Below are 21,404 nucleotides of genomic sequence, written 5' to 3' on the forward strand. Positions count from 1 at the left end.
TCGTTGGATGCCGATAAAGCATTTGACCGAGTAGAATGGCCATGCCCATTTAAAGGACTCCACCGCTTTAAAGTTGGAGAGAATTTCAATAACCAGATCAAGTTGCCCCACAGGCTGCTGTGATAACAAACGGAATGCAGTCACCCACTTTATTTTTGAGGAGAGGGACATGCGAGGGTTGCCCACTGTCACCTCTGTTATTTTCCTTGGTATTAGAGCCCCTGGCAGAGGCTATACGTACCCAGGAAGGTCTTACAGGTGTCAAGATTGGAAAATAAAACTCATCTGATTAAAATGAATGTTTTCTCTAAGACTTCATATGGCACTGTAAACTGCAGCTACCATATAATTTAAGAGGCTTAGCACTACATAATTTGCTATTTATAAATGGGCATGTCATGCTTGCATAATTGCAGAATGGTTAAGAGATTAACATTGCACTAATTGGGTCAGTAACGACTCCTGCTTCACATCTCCATACTCATTAATCAGTGTTATGACTGAGAGCATCCTGTCGGATGTATCACCGCCTGGTACGGCAACTGCTCCGCCCACAACCGTAAGGCTCTCCAGAGGGTAGTGAGGTCTGCACAACGCATCACCGGGGGCAAATTACCTGCCCTCAGGACACCTACACCACTTGATGTCACAGGAAGGCCATAAAGATCATCAAGGACAACAACCACCCGAGCCACTGCCTGTTCTCCATGCTATCATCCAGAAGGCGAGGTCAGTACAGGTGTATCAAAGCAGGGACCGGAGAGACTGAAAAATAGCTTCTTTAACAGGCCATCAGACTGTTAAACAGCCACCACTAACATTGAGTGGCTGCTGCCAACATACTAACTCAACTCTAGCCACTTTAATAATGTAAAAATGTATCACTAGCCACTTTAAACAATGCCACTTCATAATGTTTACATACCCTACATTACTCATCTCATATGTACAGTATATACTGTACTCGATACCATCTACTGCATCTTGCCTATGCCGTTCTGTACCATCACTCATTCATATATTTTTATGCACATGTTCTTCATTCCTTTACACTTGTGTGTATAAGGTAGTGTTGTGAAATTGTTAGGTTAGATTACTCGTTGGTTATTACTGCATTGTTGGAACTAGAAGCACAAGCATTTCGCTACACTCGCATTAACATCTGCTAACCATGTGTGATAGATTTGGTGATAGAAACTCAGTCAGCACAGAAGTGAAACATAACCCGACTCTTAACAATACCTTTATGATCTGGAGGGATATTTGCAAACATCTTGGGAGAAAGAATTGCTTTTCTGCTCTGACTCCCCTTATAAATAATGAAGTATTTTCCCCTGGCGTCTCTGATAGCATTTTCCACCTCTGGTACCAGAAAGGTATAAGGTCAATATCAGATATATTTGATGGTGACACATTGCTATCGTTTCAGCAAATCCCCCCCAAAAAATGTGCTGTACCACATCTGCAAGTAAATTGGACAAAGACTATGCTCGAAGCAAGACAGTTGGTCATCTGCAACGAGGTGCAAGAGATGCAATATAAGATTATGCAAAAAGGGTTCATAGTACTCCCCTTATATGGAATAACATGAAAGCAGAATTTTCTGATAGTGTAAGAAGAAAAAGGCACTCGTGACCATCTGTTTTTGGACTTGGCCGATTATCTACGATTTTCTTCTGTGGAAATTTGAAAACTGAACTGGAAGGCATGTTCATATGTGCTATAAGAATGAACCCATGGCTATTTGTACGTAGAATGTATGCACACATGACTGTAAGTCGCTTTGGATAAAAGCGTCTGCGAAATGGCATATATTATTATTATTATATTATTATTTGTATTGGGTGTCGTCGGGAACAGGCCCTCACTTACCTTAGCACAGCTCAATCTTCTTTAAAAAAATGACTCTTTGTGGCCCACAAATGCATTCTCCTTAACTGGATAAAAGTCCAGCCATCAACAATAAAGCAATGGTATAGTGAGATCTTTAAAAAGTGTTCTCACCCGGAGACCATTAGTGCTATATTTAGGAACACGAAAGGAGATTTCGATACAATATGGGACCCCATTTTGCTATCTATTCCCCCTAATCTTACAGATACCCTAAGAAGTGTCGATACAAACATTTTATGAGTCTGTTGGTTAAATGGACCATTGTCGCTTTCTTGTATAAAATGATTATGTTGTCGCATAGGTCTCAATACTTTGCTAATGGTATTTTACACACTACAGCCACACATTTTGACAGTAACATTAATAAAGGCATGTAAGGAACATAGATTTTTTTTTTTTAAACATGAGCTGGCGCACACCCAGAAAAATTAGTTTGTGTGGAGGTGCTGACTAATGGCAAATAAACTATAAAAATAAAGAAAGTCACACACTTCATATATTAACTCCCAGTAATTTAATGGGAATTTACCAACATTTACCAGCACTGTGCCTTCCTCAGGGTAATGTCATGAATACTTGAACCAGGTTGTGTAAACAAACAGTGCAATTAGTGCAACCAATGACAAGAGTGAAGGGTGTGTCATAATGATTAAGTTAATTAAAATGATTTAGTGAAACTGTTAAAAATGGCATATTACATATATTACGCTATTGTTGTCATATTAGAAACATAATTGAATATTGTACATCATATTAGCATCAACATACATTATTGTTTAATTCAATTTCACATAATTGTTTCGTATTTCATTTCATATTTGTTACATGTAATCGTTTGGTTCAACCTTAATGTATAATGAGCATCATCAATGGGGGAAAATAGTAGGTGTACGCTAATAAGCTGTAGAAAGAATATATACGTTTATAAGACTTGTTCATATATGAAAGAATTGTTCATTAGAAGGGCCTGAGATCAAAGTCAACATTCAGACCAATCAGGGGTCAATGTTTTTAGATAGGATATCCAGTAAGCCTCCCTTTGTAGTGAGCTGCTACTGGATAGTCAATGTTCTTACACCTGATTGAGCTGCGGTATTCAGCTATGCGTTGTTTTAATTGTCTTTTCGTTTGTCCTACGTAGGCTTTTCCTAATGAACAGGTGATGAGATAGATTACTCCTTTGGTCTCGCATGAGATGACACTCCTAACAGGGAGTTTTCGACCTGTATGTGGGTGTCTGAAGAAAGACGTTTTTATAGTGCTATTGCACTGTGCGCATGAGCCACATTTGTAGTTCCCATTTGGGATAGGTGTCCAGAGTGTCTGAGTGGGCTCAGGGGGCAGGTCAGATCTCACCAAACCATCTCCAATATTGCGACCACGTTTATAGACCAACAGTGGGGGTTCCTTGAAGAGGTGTGCAATTTTTATGTCTGATTGCAGAATATGCCAGTGCTTTTTCAGGATTGCTTTCATTTTCTCCGAACCCTTGGTGTACTTAGTGCAAAATACGGTTGCGTTGTTTTTCTTCTTTGGTTGAGTTTTTAGTAATTCCTCTCTTGGTTTTTGAGATATTTTCATCATTGCAGCATCAAGAGTTTTGTCCTTGTAGCCTCCCATTTTGAATGTATCTGTCTTTTTTTTAGCATTGCTGTCAAAATCTGTCTGGTGGCCACAGATTTGTTCAACCATGCATAACTGGCTATATGGTAGACCCTTCTTGGGGGGAAGGGGATGCATACTATCCGCACACAGCAAGGTATTGCGTTCTGTGGACTTTATGTGGAAGTCTGTGTGTAATGCATCACTTTGATAATCCATAAATCCAAGTAGTTTATTTTTCTCTCATCAGTCAGCATGGTGAATTTGAGGTATTCAGACCTCTCGTTTAGTAGAGTTTGGAGTTAATTTAGTTCCTGGTGACTTCCTTCCCAGAGAACAAAAACATAATCTATGTATCTCTTCCATAGGAGTATTTTAGAAAGTCAGGGGTGTGTCTCTGTTTTTTATAAAGGAGTGGTTCCTCAAATTGTCCCATATACAGGTTTGCATAGTTGGGGGAAAAGGGGGAACCCATGGCTACACCCCGAATTTGAAGGAAAAGTCTGACTCAAAGACAAAGTAATTATCGGATAATACCAGTTCAGTAAGTTGTAAGATGCAACCATTGGATGGAGCAAGGGGAGTCTCTCTGCTGTAGGAGGTGTTGCAGCGCCTGCAAGCCTCCTGTGTGTGGGATGTTAGTGTACATGCTCTCCACATCAAAAGTGGCCAGCAGGGTGGGTATCCTTCCTAAGCCCTCTATCAATGAGATCATGTGACTAGTGTCTTTGGCATAAGATGGGAGATTCTCAACCATCGGTTTAATGTGGTAATCCACAAATTTAGAAATGTTGTATGTCACAGAGTAGATTGCTGCTACAATGGGTCTACCTGGAGGAGGAGACAATGGGTCTACCTGGAGGAGGAGACAATGGGTCTACCTGGAGGAGGAGACAATGGGTCTACCTGGAGGAGGAGACAATGGGTCTACCTGGAGGAGGAGACAATGGGTCTACCTGGAGGAGGAGACAATGGGTCTACCTGGAGGAGGAGACAATGGGTCTACCTGGAGGAGGAGACACTTGTTTGTGTAATTTAGCGACTGTATAGAAAGTTGGTATCTTGGGAAATTTCACACATAGAAAATTAGTTGAGTTTTGGGTGATTTGTCCTGATTCTAAACAGCTTTCCACTATGGATGAGATATTATACTGGAATTCTAGGGTAGGGTCACAATTCAGTTTGCGATAAGAAGTCACCTTTAGATAGTTCATTCACATAGTCACATTTTTTTGTATCTTTATTTTCTGAACAAGTCTTATAAATGTATATATTCTTTTTACAGATTATTAGCGTACACCTAATACGTTCCCCCTGTTGATGATGCTCATTACACATTAAGGTTGAACCAAATTACCGATTACATGTAACAAATATGAAATTAAATACGAAACAATTATGTGAAATTGAATTGTTTTTTTAACAGTTTCACTCATTTATTTTAATTAACTTATGTCACACCCCTCACTACTGCCATTGGTTGCACTAATTGCCCAGTTTGTCTACATAAACTGGTTCAAGTATTCATGACATTACCCTGAGGAAGGCACAGTGCTGCTGAAAAGTTGGTAAATTCCCATTAAATTACTGGGAGTTAATATATGGAGTGTGTGACTTTATTTATTTTGATAGTCTATGTAAGGAACATTAAAAAAAATAATGATAATGAAATGAATGTTATATTTTTTTTGATTAAAGTAATTAAAAATGAAGAGCAGAGAACAGAAATGGAATGTATAAGTCTTATTGTTTTGGCTATGGTTTGGTGTTTGTTGGTTATGCTATGTTTTGGTGTTTGTTGGTTATGCTATGTTTTGGTGTTTGTTGGTTATGCTATGTTTTGGTGTTTGTTGGTTATGCTATGTTTTGGTGTTTGTTGGTTATGCTATGTTTTGGTGTTTGTTGGTCATGCTATGTTTTGTTGGTTATGCTATGTTTTGGTGTTTGTTGGTTATGCTATGTTTTGGTGTTTGTTGGTTATGCTATGTTTTGCTGTTTGTTGGTTATGCTATGGTTTGCTGTTTGTTGGTTATGCTATGGTTTGGTGTTTGTTGGTTATGCTATGTTTTGCTGTTTGTTGGTTATGCTATGTTTTGCTGTTTGTTGGTTATGCTATGTTTTGCTGTTTGTTGGTTATGCTATGTTTTGCTGTTTGTTGGTCATGCTATGTTTTGTTGGTCATGCTATGTTTTGTTGGTCATGCTATGTTTTGTTGGTTATGCTATGTTTTGGTGTTTGTTGGTTATGCTATGTTTTGGTGTTTGTTGGTTATGCTATGTTTTGCTGTTTGTTGGTTATGCTATGTTTTGCTGTTTGTTGGTTATGCTATGTTTTGGTGTTTGTTGGTTATGCTATGGTTTGGTGTTTGTTGGTTATGCTATGTTTTGGTGTTTGTTGGTTATGCTATGTTTTGCTGTTTGTTGGTTATGCTATGTTTTGCTGTTTGTTGGTTATGCTATGTTTTGCTGTTTGTTGGTTATGCTATGTTTTGCTGTTTGTTGGTTATGCTATGGTTTGGTGTTTGTTGGTTATGCTATGGTTTGGTGTTTGTTGGTTATGCTATGTTTTGCGTTACCTTGTTTCATTTTGGAATTCAAATATATGTACAATCTCTTTACGATGTTGACCTGAAACAAGGAAAATTATATAATAGTAATAATAATAATAGTTGAAAAAGATTTATCTAAGAATGGTCCAGCCAAGGACATCCAGCCAACTTGACACAACTGTGGGAAGCATTGGAGTCAACATGGGGCCAGCATCCCTGTGGAACGCTTTCGACACCTTGTAGAGACCATGCCCCGACGAATTGAGGCTGTTCTGAGAGCAAAAGGGGGTGCAACTCAATATTAATGTTTTGTACACTCAGGTTATATCCCGTATAGTGTATTTTAATAGCCCGAGTGCTAGTCTATTTGTGCTATAATGCCAACTCCCTGTCACTTGTTGTTTGGCTTGACAATAACAGCAATGGAGTTGGCAAGAGTTCAAACAGATCACAAACATTTCACTGAAATGTATTCCAATTCCCTGGGCTCCCTGGTTATTCTGCTACCTGCTCAACACGACACAGCTTGTCCACCGTGCCCTGATATCGGTTCATACAGTCTTCAGCCAGGTGGAGGTGGGTAGAGTACTGAAACACAGGGAGGGGTGGATTCATTAGTGTACACAGTAGCAAAATCAATTTGCAGCCCGAAAAAAGGAAACAAGCATTTCTTATTGGACAACGTCAAGGTAGTCCCTCCACGTTTCAGTCAATTTGGTGTCACATTCATAGTCTTAATAGTCCACAGTGAAGGTCTTCTATGTGTTATATTGCATAGCTGCCTGGGGAACCAGTTGTCTGTCTGAGCATGTTGGGGGTATTATTTCTGTGCTGGGACATCCATACAGTATCATATGGCTCATCATGCTTACCTTGCTTAGCTCTTTCTGATACTGCGGCATCTTCTTCAGCATCTGAGACAAGTCTTTCATTGTGGTCTGTAGCAAACCCAGAACAGCACATCACTGTTAGACACATACAGCAGTCTATACAGTACAGAGGGTTACGAAGGACACATCGCAGTTCAATAATGCAGTAGGTCGGTAGGACTAATAAAGACTGAGTTGCATGTACCTTCTCTCCTGTGTTCATCTTTTTGGTGGCTGAGAATTCTTTAAGGGAGCGGGTCACAGCCCTGTTTGAATGTGTGAGAGGGATAGATTTAAAAAAAGAGAGATAAATAAAAGACCTATACAGGGCAGCAGGGCTTCCGTGCGTCTGTGTGTCCGTGCGTGTATGTGTGTGAGAACCACGGGAGCATCCTATTTTGTAAAGACTTACGTGGTGACTTCGGCAATATGCTTGTGTCTGAGACTCATCCACAGGTCATCATCCTCATCCAGCAACACCGCCTTCTCCTTGACCTCCCCCATCCCACTGGTGTCATACCTGACAGACAGAGACAGAGCGAGAGAGCAAGAGACGAAAGCGAGAGCAAGAGAGGAGAGAGAGAGGAGAGAGAGAGAAACAGGGAACAGAGTCAAACACAGAGAGGTGTACAACATAAACGCTCATAACAGCAAAGATTGATATGCCCAAATGTTTACTTAGAACTAAATAGGAAGCTACCGAACAAGATGACAATTCCTATCCAAACAAAACGAGAGATGGACCTATTGCGAGGCTGTGCCAGGGATAGAGATCATATAACATAGGGATAGAGATCCTATAATTCACATAGGGATAGAGATTTTATCATTCACATAGGGATAGAGATCCTATTGTTAATTCACATAGGAATAGAGATCCTATTGTTAATTCACATAGGGATAGAGATCCTATAATTCACATAGGGATAGAGATCCTATAATTCACATAGGGATAGAGATCCTATAATTCGCATAGGAATAAAGATCCTATAATTCGCATAGGAATAAAGATCCTATAATTCGCATAGGAATAAAGATCCTATAATTCGCATAGGAATAAAGATCCTATAATTCACACAGGAATAGAGATCCTATAATTCACATAGGGATAGAGATCCTATAATTCACATAGGGATAGAGATTTTATCATTCACATAGGAATAAATATCCTATAATTCACATAGGGATAGAGATCCTATAATTCGCATAGGAATAAAAATCCTATAATTCACATAGGAATAAAGATCCTATAATTCACATAGGAATAAAGATCCTATAATTCACATAGGGATAGAGATCCTATAATTCGCATAGGGATAGAGATCCTATAATTCACATAGGGATAGAGATCCTATTGTTAATTCACATAGGGATAGAGATCCTATAATTCACATAGGGATAGGGATCCTATAATTCACATAGGGATAGAGATCCTATAATTCACATAGGAATAGAGATCCTATAATTCACATAGGGATAGAGATTTTATCATTCACATAGGGATAGAGATCCTATTGTTAATTCACATAGGGATAGAGATCCTATAATTCACATAGGGATAGAGATCCTATTGTTAATTCACATAGGGATAGAGATCCTATAATTCACATAGGGATAGAGATCCTATAATTCACATAGGGATAGGGATCCTATAATTCACATAGGGATATAGATCCTATAATTCACATAGGAATAGAGATCCTATAATTCACATAGGGATAGAGATTTTATCATTCACATAGGGATAGAGATCCTATTGTTAATTCACATAGGGATAGAGATCCTATAATTCACATAGGGATAGAGATCCTATAATTCACATAGGGATAGAGATCCTATAATTCACATAGGGATAGAGATCCTATAATTCACATAGGAATAGAGATCCTATAATTCACATAGGGATAGAGATTTTATCATTCACATAGGGATAGAGATCCTATTGTTAATTCACATAGGGATAGAGATCCTATAATTCACATAGGGATAGAGATCCTATTGTTAATTCACATAGGGATAGAGATCCTATTGTTAATTCACATAGGGATAGAGATCCTATAATTCACATAGGGATAGAGATCCTATAATTCACATAGGGATAGAGATCCTATAATTCACATAGGGATGGAGATTTTATCATTCACATAGGAATAAAGATCCTATAATTCGCATAGGAATAAAGATCCTATAATTCACATAGGGATAGAGATCCTATAATTCGCATAGGGATAGAGATCCTATTGTTAATTCACATAGGGATAGAGATCCTATTGTTAATTCACATAGGGATAGAGATCCTATTGTTAATTCACATAGGGATAGAGATCCTATTGTTAATTCACATAGGGATAGAGATCCTATTGTCCTATTGTTAATTCACATAGGGATAGAGATCCTATTGTTAATTCACATAGGGATAGAGATCCTATTGTTAATTCACATAGGGATAGAGATCCTATTGTTAATTCACATAGGGATAGAGATCCTATTGTTAATTCACATAGGGATAGAGATCCTATAATTCACATAGGGATAGAGATCCTATAATTCACATAGGGATAGAGATCCTATAATTCACATAGGGATGGAGATTTTATCATTCACATAGGGATAGAGATCCTATTGTTAATTCACATAGGGATAGAGATCCTATAATTCACATAGGGATAGAGATCCTATTGTTAATTCACATAGGGATAGAGATTTTATCATTCACATAGGAATAAATATCCTATAATTCACCTAGGGATAGAGATTTTATCATTCACATAGGGATAGAGATCCTATTGTTAATTCACATAGGGATAGAGATCCTATAATTCACATAGGGATAGAGATCCTATTGTTAATTCACATAGGGATAGAGATCCTATTGTTAATTCACATAGGGATAGAGATCCTATAATTCACATAGGGATAGAGATTTTATCATTCACATAGGAATAAATATCCTATAATTCACATAGGGATAGAGATCCTATAATTCACATAGGAATAAAAATCCTATAATTCACATAGGAATAAAGATCCTATAATTCGCATAGGAATAAAGATCCTATAATTCACATAGGGATAGAGATCCTATAATTCGCATAGGGATAGAGATCCTATTGTTAATTCACATAGGGATAGAGATCCTATAATTCACATAGGGATAGAGATCCTATTGTTAATTCACATAGGGATAGAGATCCTATTGTTAATTCACATAGGGATAGAGATCCTATTGTTAATTCACATAGGGATAGAGATCCTATTGTTAATTCACATAGGGATAGAGATCCTATTGTTAATTCACATAGGGATAGAGATCCTATTGTTAATTCACATAGGGATAGAGATCCTATTGTTAATTCACATAGGGATAGAGATCCTATTGTTAATTCACATAGGGATAGAGATCCTATTGTTAATTCACATAGGGATAGAGATCCTATAATTCACATAGGGATAGAGATCCTATAATTCACATAGGGATAGAGATCCTATAATTCACATAGGGATAGAGATCCTATAATTCACATAGGGATAGAGATCCTATAATTCACATAGGGATAGAGATCCTATAATTCACATAGGGATAGAGATCCTATAATTCACATAGGGATAGAGATTCTATAATTCACATAGGGATAGAGATTCTATAATTCACATAGGGATAGAGATTCTATAATTCACATAGGAATAGAGATCCTATAATTCACATAGGGATAGAGATTCTATAATTCACATAGGGATAGAGATCCTATAATTCACATAGGAATAAAGATCCTATAATTCACATAGGGATAGAGATCCTATAATTCACATAGGAATAGAGATCCTATAATTCACATAGGGATAGAGATTCTATAATTCACATAGGGATAGAGATTCTATAATTCACATAGGGATAGAGATCCTATAATTCACATAGGGATAGAGATCCTATAATTCACATAGGGATAGAGATCCTATAATTCACATAGGAATAGAGATCTTATAATTCACATAGGGATAGAAATCTTATAATTCACATAGGAATAGAGATCCTATAATTAGCATAGGAATAAAGATCCTATAATTCGCATAGTGATAGAGATCCTATAATTCGCATAGGAATAAAGATCCTATAATTCACATAGAAATAAAGATCCTATAATTCACATAGGAATAGAGATCCTATAATTCGCATAGGAATAAAGATCCTATAATTTGCATAGGAATAAAGATCCTATAATTCACATAGAAATAAAGATCCTATAATTCACATAGGAATAGAGATCCTATAATTCGCATAGAAATAAAGATCCTATAATTTGCATTCCGGTCACAACTTGCAGGCTTGTTTTCAAATTGCTGTGCGTTTTGTTGCCAACCTATTTTGCTACCTGACAACTTTACGGGTTTCACTTTTTAATTACCGTTCATATATTTATTTTTTCCTCGACTTTTTCACTCCGGACGCTTTATCTGGACACGATTCGTCAGGACCTCCAACAGCCGAAGCTAAGTAGTAACATTAACATGATGCCTTCTAATTGCAGCCGCTGTGCTCGCCTTACGGCGAGGATAGCTGTACTGCAAGCCCAGCTTCAGACGCAATCGTTAGGCAAGGGTAATTTCAGTGTAGGAAAGGATGAAACAGCGTCTGTGCCACCAGTAAGTACAGATAGTAGTATAAATCCCCTGGCACAGTCCCCGCAGCCGGACAACTTTCTCACGGTTTCTGGAAGGAAATGCTGTAGGAACGCTCAACCGGTGTCGCTCATTCAGCAGACAGAAACTTTCAACCGGTTCTCCCCATTAAGCAGCGGGTCGGTGTCAGAGGCCGAGTCTTCTCTGGTCTCTACTCCTCCCGTTACGGGGTCTGAGACGCCGAAGCTTCCCACCATTAGCTCTGACAAATTGAAAACTCTAGTCATTGGCGACTCCATTACCCGCAGTATTAGACTTAAAGCGAATCATCCAGCGATCATACACTGTTTACCCGGGGGCAGGGCTACCGACGTTAAGGCTAATCTGAAGATGGTGCTGGCTAAAGCTAAAACTGGCGAGTGTAGAGAGTATAGAGATATTGTTATCCACGTCGGCACCAACGATGTTAGGATGAAACAGTCAGAGATCACCAAGCGCAACATAGCTTCTGCGTGCATATCAGCTAGAAAGATGTGTCGGCATCGAGTAATTGTCTCTGGCCCCCTCCCAGTTAGGGGGAGTGATGAGCTCTACAGCAGAGTCTCACAACTCAATCGCTGGTTGAAAACTGTTTTCTGCCCCTCCCAAAAGATAGAATTTGTAGATAATTGGCCCTCTTTCTGGGACTCGCCCACAAACAGGACCAAGCCTGACCTGCTGAGGAGTGACGGACTCCATCCTAGCTGGAGGGGTGCTCTCATCTTATCTGCCAACATAGACAGGGCTCTAACTCCTCTAGCTCCACAATGAAATAGGGTGCAGGCCAGGCAGCAGGCTATTAGCCAGCCTGCCAGCATAGTGGAGTCTGCCACTAGCATAGTTAGTGTAGTCAGCTCAGCTATCACCATTGAGACCGTGTCTGTGCCTCGACCTGGGTTGGGCAAAACTAAACATGGCGGTGTTCGCCTTAGCAATCTCACTAGGATAAAGACCACCTCCATTCCTGTCATTACTGAAAGAGATCATGATACCTCACATCTCAAAATAGGGCTACTTAATGTTAGATCCCTTACTTCAAAGGCAATTATAGTCAATGAACTAATCACTGATCATAATCTTGATGTGATTGGCCTGACTGAAACATGGCTTAAGCCTGATGAATTTACTGTGTTAAATGAGGCCTCACCTCCTGGCTACACTAGTGACCATATCCCCGTGCATCCCGCAAAGGCGGAGGTGTTGCTAACATTTACGATAGCAAATTTCAATTTACAAAAAAAAAAATGACGTTTTCGTCTTTTGAGCTTCTAGTCATGAAATCTATGCAGCCTACTCAATCACTTTTTATAGCTACTGTTTACAGGCCTCCTGGGCCATATACAGCGTTTCTCACTGAGTTCCCTGAATTCCTATCAGACCTTGTAGTCATTGCAGATAATATTCTAATCTTTGGTGACTTTAATATTCACATGGAAAAGTCCACAGACCCACTCCAAAAGGCTTTTGGAGCCATCATCGACTCAGTGGGTTTTGTCCAACATGTCTCTGGACCCACTCACTCTCACAGTCATACGCTGGACCTAGTTTTGTCCCATGGAATAAATGTTGTGGATCTTAATGTTTTTCCTCATAATCCTGGACTATCAGACCACCATTTTATTACGTTTGCAATTGCAACAAATAATCTGCTCAGACCCCAACCAAGGAACATTAAAAGTCGTGCTATAAATTCACAGACAACACAAAGATTCCTTGATGCCCTTCCAGACTCCCTCTGCCTACCCAAGGACGCCAGAGGACAAAAATCCGTTAACCACCTAACTGAGGATCTCAATTTAACCTTGCGCAATACCCTAGATGCAGTTGCACCCCTAAAAACTAAAAAAATGTCTCATAAGAAACTAGCTCCATGGTACACAGAAAATACCCGAGCTCTGAAGCAAGCTTCCAGAAAATTGGAACGGAAATGGCGCCACACCAAACTGGAAGTCTTCCGACTAGCTTGGAAGGATGGTACCGTGCAGTACCGAAGAGCCCTTACTGCTGCTCGATCGTCCTATTTTTCTAACTTAATTGAGGAAAATAAGAACAATCCAAAATTCCTTTTTGATACTGTGGCAAAGCTAACTAAAAAGCAGCATTCCCCAAGAGAGGATGACTTGCACTTTAGCAGTGATAAATTCATGAACTTCTTTGAGGAAAAGATTATGATTATTAGAAAGCAAATTACGGACTCCTCTTTAAACCTGCGTATTCCTCCAAACCTCAGTTGTCCTGAGTCTGCACAACTCTGCCAGGACCTAGGATCAAGAGAGACGCTCAAGTGTTTTAGTACTATATCTCTTGACACAATGATGAAAATAATCATGGCCTCTAAACCTTCAAGCTGTATACTGGACCCTATTCCAACTAAACTACTGAAAGAGCTGCTTCCTGTGCTTGGCCCTCCTATGTTGAACATAATAAACGGCTCTCTATCCACTGGATGTGTACCAAACTCACTAAAAGTGGCAGTAATAAAGCCTCTCTTGAAAAAGCCAAACCTTGACCCAGAAAATATAAAAACTATCGGCCTATATCGAATCTTCCATTCCTCTCAAAGATTTTAGAGAAGGCTGTTGCGCAGCAACTCACTGCCTTCCTGAAGACAAACAATGTATACGAAATGCTTCAGTCTGGTTTTAGACCCCATCATAGCACTGAGACGGCACTTGTGAAGGTGGTAAATGACATTTTGATGGCATCGGACCGAGGCTCTGCATCTGTCCTCGTGCTCCTAGACCTTAGTGCTGCTTTTGATACCATCGATCACCACATTCTTTTGGAGAGATTGGAAACCCAAATTGGTCTACACGGACATGTTCTGGCCTGGTTTAGGTCTTATCTGTCGGAAAGATATCAGTTTGTCTCTGTGAATGGTTTGTCCTCTGACAAATCAACTGTACATTTCGGTGTTCCTCAAGGTTCTGTTTTAGGACCACTATTGTTTTCACTATATATTTTACCTCTTGGGGATGTTATTCGAAAACATAATGTAAACTTTCACTGCTATGCGGATGACACACAGCTGTACATTTCAATGAAACATGGTGAAGCACCAAAATTGCCCTCGCTAGAAGCATGTGTTTCAGACATAAGGAAGTGGATGGCTGCAAACTTTCTACTATTAAACTCGGACAAAACAGAGATGCTTGTTCTAGGTCCCAAGAAACAAAGAGATCTTCTGTTGAATCTGACAATTAATCTTAATGGTTGTACAGTCGTCTCAAATAAAACTGTGAAGGACCTCGGCGTTACTCTGGACCCTGATCTCTCTTTTGAAGAACATATCAAGACCATTTTGAGGACAGCTTTTTTCCATCTACGTAACATTGCAAAAATCAGAAACTTTCTGTCCAAAAATGATGCAGAAAAATTCATCCATGCTTTTGTCACTTCTAGGTTAGACTACTGCAATGCTCTATTTTCCGGCTACCCGGATAAAGCACTAAATAAACTTCAGTTAGTGCTAAATACGGCTGCTAGAATCCTGACTAGAACCAAAAAATTTGATCATATTACTCCAGTGCTAGCCTCTCTACACTGGCTTCCTGTCAAAGCAAGGGCTGATTTCAAGGTTTTACTGCTAACCTACAAAGCATTACATGGGCTTGCTCCTACCTACCTCTCTGATTTGGTCCTGCCGTACATACCTATACGTACGCTACGGTCACAAGACGCAGGCCTCCTAATTGTCCCTAGAATTTCTAAGCAAACAGCTGGAGGCAGGGCTTTCTCCTATAGAGCTCCATTTTTATGGAACGGTCTGCCTACCCATGTCAGAGACGCAAACTCGGTCTCAACCTTTAAGTCTTTATTGAAGACTCATCTCTTCAGTGGGTCATATGATTGAGTGTAGTCTGGCCCAGGAGTGGGAAGGTGAACGGAAAGGCTCTGGAGCAACGAACCGCCCTTGCTGTCTCTGCCTGGCCGGTTCCCCTTTTTCCACTGGGATTCTCTGCCTCTAACCCTGTTACGGGGCTGAGTCACTGGCTTGCTGGGGCTCTCTCGTGCCGTCCCTGGGGGGGGATGCGTCACCTGGGTGGGTTGATTCACTGTTGTGGTCGGCCTGTCTGGGTTCCCCCCCCCCCTTGGGTTGTACCGTGTCGGAGATCTTTGTGGGCTATACTCGGCCTTGTCTCAGGATGGTAAGTTGGTGGTTGAAGATTTCCCTCTAGTGGTGTGGGGGCTGTGCTTTGGCAAAGTGGGTGGGGTTATATCCTTCCTGTTTGGCCCTGTCCGGGGGTGTCCTCGGATGGGGCCACAGTGTCTCCTGACCCCTCCTGTCTCAGCCTCCAGTATTTATGCTGCAGTAGTTTATGTGTCGGGGGGCTAGGGTCAGTTTGTTTATCTGGAGTACTTCTCCTGTCCTATTCGGTGTCCTGTGTAAATCTAAGTGTGCGTTCTCTAATTCTCTCCTTCTCTCTTTCTTTCTCTCTCTCGGAGGACCTGAGCCCTAGAACCATGCCCCAGGACTACCTGACATGATGACTCCTTGCTGTCCCCAGTCCACCTGGCCATGCTGCTGCTCCAGTTTCAACTGGCCTGGGCCCTAGGACCATGTCCCAGGACTACCTGACATGAGGACTCCTTGCTGTCCCCAGTCCACCTGGCCATGCTCCTGCTCCAGTTTCAACTGTTCTGCCTTACTATTATTCAACCATGCTGGTCATTTATGAACATTTGAACATCTTGGCCACGTTCTGTTATAATCTCCACCTGGCACAGCCAGAAGAGGACTGGCCACCCCACATATGCTCTCTCTAATTCTCTCTTTCTTTCTCTCTCTCGGAGGACCTGAGCCCTAGGACCGTGCCCCAGGACTACCTGACATGATGGCTCCTTGCTGTCCCCAGTCCATCTGACTGTGCTGCTGCTCCAGTTTCAACTGTTCTGCCTTATTATTATTTGACCATGCTGGTCATTTATGAACATTTGAACATCTTGGTCATGTTCTGTTATAATCTCTACCCGGCACAGCCAGAAGAGGACTGGCCACCCCACATAGCCCGGTTCCTCTCTAGGTTTCTTCCTAGGTTTTGGCCTTTCTAGGGAGTTTTTCCTAGCCACCGTGCTTTTACACCTGCATTGTTTGCTGTTTGGGGTTTTAGGCTGGGTTTCTGTACAGCACTTTGAGATATCAGCTGATGTATGAAGGGCTATATACATAAATTTGATTTGATTTGATTTGATAGGAATAAAGATCCTATAATTCACATAGGAATAAAGATCCTATAATTCACATAGGGATAGAGATCCTATAATTCACATAGGAATAAAGATCCTATAATTCACATGGGGATAGAAATCCTATATGTTCTCTGTAATTCTGTGGTGCGAGGCCCAGTGTGTTGTGTGCGATGAACCCATTGCTGTGCCAGGCTGTGCCAGCGTGGGAGTGTTTACTTGTAGACGTCGTTCTCGATGCCCAGCAGGTCATAGCCCATGGCTTGGAGGGTGAGTTCATGGAGGATGGGAGAGACTGGGTCAAAGCCTCGGTCCAGAATCAGGAGTTGAGAGCGAGATTTGTCCGGACCCTTGGCGTGGCGGAGAGAAAGAGGGGGCCATATTAGCTGACAGGGACAAAGAGACAAATGGCTGGACAAAGAGTTTTACATTATGATTTGACTGTACTATTGCAGTTTCATAACCTCCAAAACGTCATAACGATCTACAATAGATTCAACTATTTCATTATTGTGAATGATACATTGATTTGACATAATGACATGTTTCACGGTAACCTAAAGGACAAAACACACCGTGCTGACGAATAGGTAAAAGCAGCGGGTGGCTGACCTATCGTACTTGTTTGATACCGTATCTATATTACAGTAGGTGTACTGTAATATGAAACACACAATTGTACTTGCAACCAAGCTGCCTGTAAGATACTGTCAAATTCACAGAAATCCATTTACAGTGTGTGTTATATCAGTTAAATCAGTGTGGCTTGTTGATTGGCTGCTCTCCTGCCTCACCTCTCCCATGGTGGGGTCGTCTGCCTTGTAGCCGTCTAGCTTGTCCTGCAGGAGCTGAGCCAGAGTGGCACAGTCTTTGTACTCCCTGAGTCAAGACAACAGAGTGGGCAACAAACAGGCTGTTAGCTTTCCATCACACTGACTCCTTCTAAGAATCCTCTCAGAGGCAGATGAATAGGCTATGTCCCAATCCACAAGGATGCTATGTTTGGAGGTAGGTAGCTGCCTTGGGATTGATACATAGCCTATACATTCCATTCGGGTCTGTCTGGGACTCAAACGAACCACCAGCCACCACTACAGAAGCCAGTATAGATGAAACCGGAGCAGTAATTGATATTGCTGTAGCTCTCTCGCACTCTCTTACCCTCTGTATCTGATGCCAGGGTATTCCTTCAGGGTGTTGCAGAGAGTGGCGATCTGCTCAGCACAACGCGCCAACATGTTGTGCTTGATGTCAGCCTTGTAGGGGCTGTAGAAGTCCTGGAAGGCATCTGTCTTGTCCAGGGAAAACACCTAGATACACACAGAGAAATAATCAAATCAATGAAATGTATTTTATTAGGCTGTTTTTACATCAGCACTAACAACAAAGCTTTACAGTTACCCGTCCTATACACAAAAATGTTGGTCACTTTCGCAAAAATCCTAGGTTTTCCAGAAATCCTGGTTGGAATATTCCCGGAATCAGGATAGAATAAGCAAGAAATCTGTGAATCCTCCAACCAGGAAGGATTCACAAATGTTTGTAACCCTATCCAGTGGAGATGCAGGGCCAGACCTGCAGGTGGCACTGTAGCAGTGTGTGAGACTGTGTGGGTGAGATAATATAATCCTATTTGACTGCATTGATTCCCAAATGACTGACAATACAGTACGGTGTTGTAGGATCAGATGGGACATCTTTCATGAATTCCTCCAGCCTTGAGAAAGGCAGTTAAACCCCAACAACAACTGCTCCCTGGGCTCCGACGATGTGAATGTTAATTAAGGCAGCCCCCCCGTACCTCTCTGATTCAGAGAGGTTGAGTTAAATGCAGAAGACACATTTCAGTTGAATCCACTCAGTTGTGCAAATGACTATGAATCCCTTTTCCACTTTCCCTTTCTTTCCTTTATGACTGATTTCTGAAATCAAATCAAGCTTTATTTATACAGCACATGGAAAAATAAATAAAAAATAAAACATTTTGAAAATAAAAGCTGAAATATTTACTAGACAACAAACATAAGATAAGAACTAAATAATAACACAAACTGAACAACTAAAAAGCATCCTAAGGAAAAGCAAAGCAAAAAGAGAGGTGTGTTAAAATCTATTTTAAATATGTCCACGGTTTCGGTTCCCTGGCAGGCTATTCCAGAGGCTGGGGACATAATAACTAAAGGTTGATTCTCCATGCTTCTTGGTCCTAGGCTTTGGGATAGTTAAAATACCAGCGCCAGAAGACCTGAGGGACCTAATGGCTACATAACTTAAAAGCATGTCTGACATGTACTGGGGTGTGCAATCGTGGATTGATTGAAAAACCAAAAGAAACATCTTAGAATACATTCTAAAACTCACAGGCAGTCAGTGCAGAGAGCTTGTAATGTGTATTGTGTGCTCTCTGGTCTTGGTCAGTACCCGTGCTGCAGCATTCTGTATGTTTTGAAGTTGACCAATGGCTTTCTTGGGTAGACCAGACAGGAGAGCATTACAGTAGTCAAGCTTGCTTGTAATAAAAGCATGGATGAGTCTCTCTGTATCAGCCTGAGAGAGATTGATTTGATTTAAAATGGCCACACCTTGGCAATGTTCCTCAGGGGGTAAAAAGCTATTTTGGTCACATATCAATTTGAAATTTAGTTCAGAATCTAAAATAACACCTAGGTTTAATCTTTGATTAAAATGTAAGGCTAGATTCTCTCTCTGTGCTTTGGTTCCGACGATAAGTACCTCGGTCTTGTCTTGATTTAGCCAGAAGAAGTTGTGAGCCATACAAGTATTTAAATCACTAATACAGTGTAATAATTTATCTGTGGAACTAAAATCCTCTGGTGACACAGAAATGTAGACCTACGTATCGTCTGCATAGCAGTGAAAATCAATGCTTTCTGATAACACTGCCAAATGCCCCATGACATACAGTAAGTGACCGTTTATTTCCAAACTAAAACTTCCTATTTCTTCTCAGCCATGCCTCCCTTCATCCACTCTACTAAACCAATAATGTGTGTCAGTCAGGCAGGCTCTCCCTTTCCCATGCACCACTGCAACCAGCACCTTCAAACGCTCGAGCCCATCTGTTGACCGTCACATGACAACAATCCCTCTAGTGTGCAAACAACTTCCCCCGGTCACACAACCCTCCTCCGGCTCCCATTGGCTCCCTGGCCAGCATTTTGATGCATCCGCCAATGAGGTGAGGGATTAGAGATGGACTGGGAGGGAGGGAGGCTGGGCGACGTGGCATCCCCACACACCCCTCATCTCCTTCTCATCCCCACACCGTCCCCTGTAGGATTAATTCTCGAGGACAACAGAACAGCAGAGGATTGGAGGCACAGCAAAGCCATGGCCTGGCTAAAGCCACTCTGCTCTGGAACATTCCATCAGGAGAAAGAGGAGAGGAGACTACCCCAGCTCATTCAGCAATCCCTCCCCCACTCCACTCCTCCCCTACTCTACCTATACTCCTCCCCCTCTCCCACTCTCCACTGGTGTTTCCTTCTCTGTGTCCCCTCCTGCTCACCCCCCCCCTAATCATAATCCTTCCCCTTTCCTTCTCCTCCTCCTCTCTCTCTATGTATCTATAATAATAATAATAATATATGCCATTTAGCAGACGCTTTTATCCAAAGCGACTTACAGTCATGTGTGCATACATTCTACGTATGGGTGGTCCCGGGGATCGAACCCACTACCCTGGCGTTACAAGCGCCATGCTCTACCAACTGAGCTACCAGTCTTTCTATCCCTCGCCAGAGACAGAGGGGCAGAGGCTCTTACCTGTGACTCATAGGGCAGAAAGGCGATGTGGATCTCAGTCAAGGTCTTCATGGCTTTGGACGCACGGGATTTTGTCAACAGATTGAACAATGTGTCTGGGATTGCTGGGAGTTGGGGGGGGGAGTGAAAAAAAACATGAAATTATTGAAAATTGAAATTTGATGAAATTAAAGGATGAAAATAGAATAGAAATCTATATTCTCCTACAGAAAAAGGTGCTGTCTAGAACCTAAAAGGGGTCTTCGGCTGTCCCCATAGGAGAACCCTTTGAAGAACCCTTGTTGGTTCCAGGTAGAACCGTTTTGGTTCCAAGTAGAATCGTTTTTGGTTCCAAGTAGAAGCCTTTCCACAGAGGGTTCTACATGAAACCCCAAATGGTTCTACCTGGAACCAAAAAGGGGTTTTCCCAGGAACCAAAAAGGGTTCTCCTATGGGGACAGCTGAAGAACCATTTTGGAAGAGAGAGTGTACTGTGTAAGGTTGACATTGAGTGTTGGTATTGTGGCAAAGAGGAGTTGTCTGCTAGTCTGTTCCCAGTACTCGAGGAGAATCAGATATAAAGTTATCATCAGACTGCTCCAAACTCAAATTCATATACTGTATACAATACGTGATGATACAAAGTTGTCCCATGTCTCTCCAATATTACTCACTGTCAGTGAAGAAGACGTGAGCTCCTCTGTATCTGGGCGACCGCGGGTCTCTGAAGTCATCTATGAGTGCCTCCACAGTCTGGGTAGGAGAAGGAACATCACAAATCTTACCAAAGAACGCTAAAGCTTTTTTTTCTCCTGCGTGTCTCAGATGGTAGAGCATGGCGCTTCCAACGCCAGGGCTGTGGGTTTGATTACACTGGAACCGCC

General features: G+C 41.2%; 1 protein-coding gene across 2 annotated transcripts in view; it reads right to left on the bottom strand.

Moving 5' to 3' along the window:
- The window catches only part of LOC124034065 (syntaxin-binding protein 1-like), a 50,536-nt gene that overhangs the window by 19,688 nt on the left and 9,444 nt on the right, over positions 1 to 21,404 (bottom strand). For both annotated transcript variants that reach the window (XM_046346781.1, XM_046346780.1), the window contains exons 5-13: positions 21,195 to 21,273; positions 20,542 to 20,645; positions 17,917 to 18,065; positions 17,550 to 17,634; positions 16,975 to 17,105; positions 7,325 to 7,432; positions 7,118 to 7,178; positions 6,916 to 6,981; positions 6,551 to 6,631 (exon numbers count right to left, since the gene is read on the bottom strand). In XM_046346781.1, the coding sequence (XP_046202737.1) occupies positions 6,551 to 6,631; positions 6,916 to 6,981; positions 7,118 to 7,178; positions 7,325 to 7,432; positions 16,975 to 17,105; positions 17,550 to 17,634; positions 17,917 to 18,065; positions 20,542 to 20,645; positions 21,195 to 21,273 (864 nt within the window). The remainder of the gene's footprint in view (positions 1 to 6,550; positions 6,632 to 6,915; positions 6,982 to 7,117; positions 7,179 to 7,324; positions 7,433 to 16,974; positions 17,106 to 17,549; positions 17,635 to 17,916; positions 18,066 to 20,541; positions 20,646 to 21,194; positions 21,274 to 21,404) is intronic.

This window comes from Oncorhynchus gorbuscha, linkage group LG04 (assembly GCF_021184085.1).
Source record: "Oncorhynchus gorbuscha isolate QuinsamMale2020 ecotype Even-year linkage group LG04, OgorEven_v1.0, whole genome shotgun sequence".
Taxonomy (NCBI): Eukaryota; Metazoa; Chordata; class Actinopteri; order Salmoniformes; family Salmonidae; genus Oncorhynchus; species Oncorhynchus gorbuscha.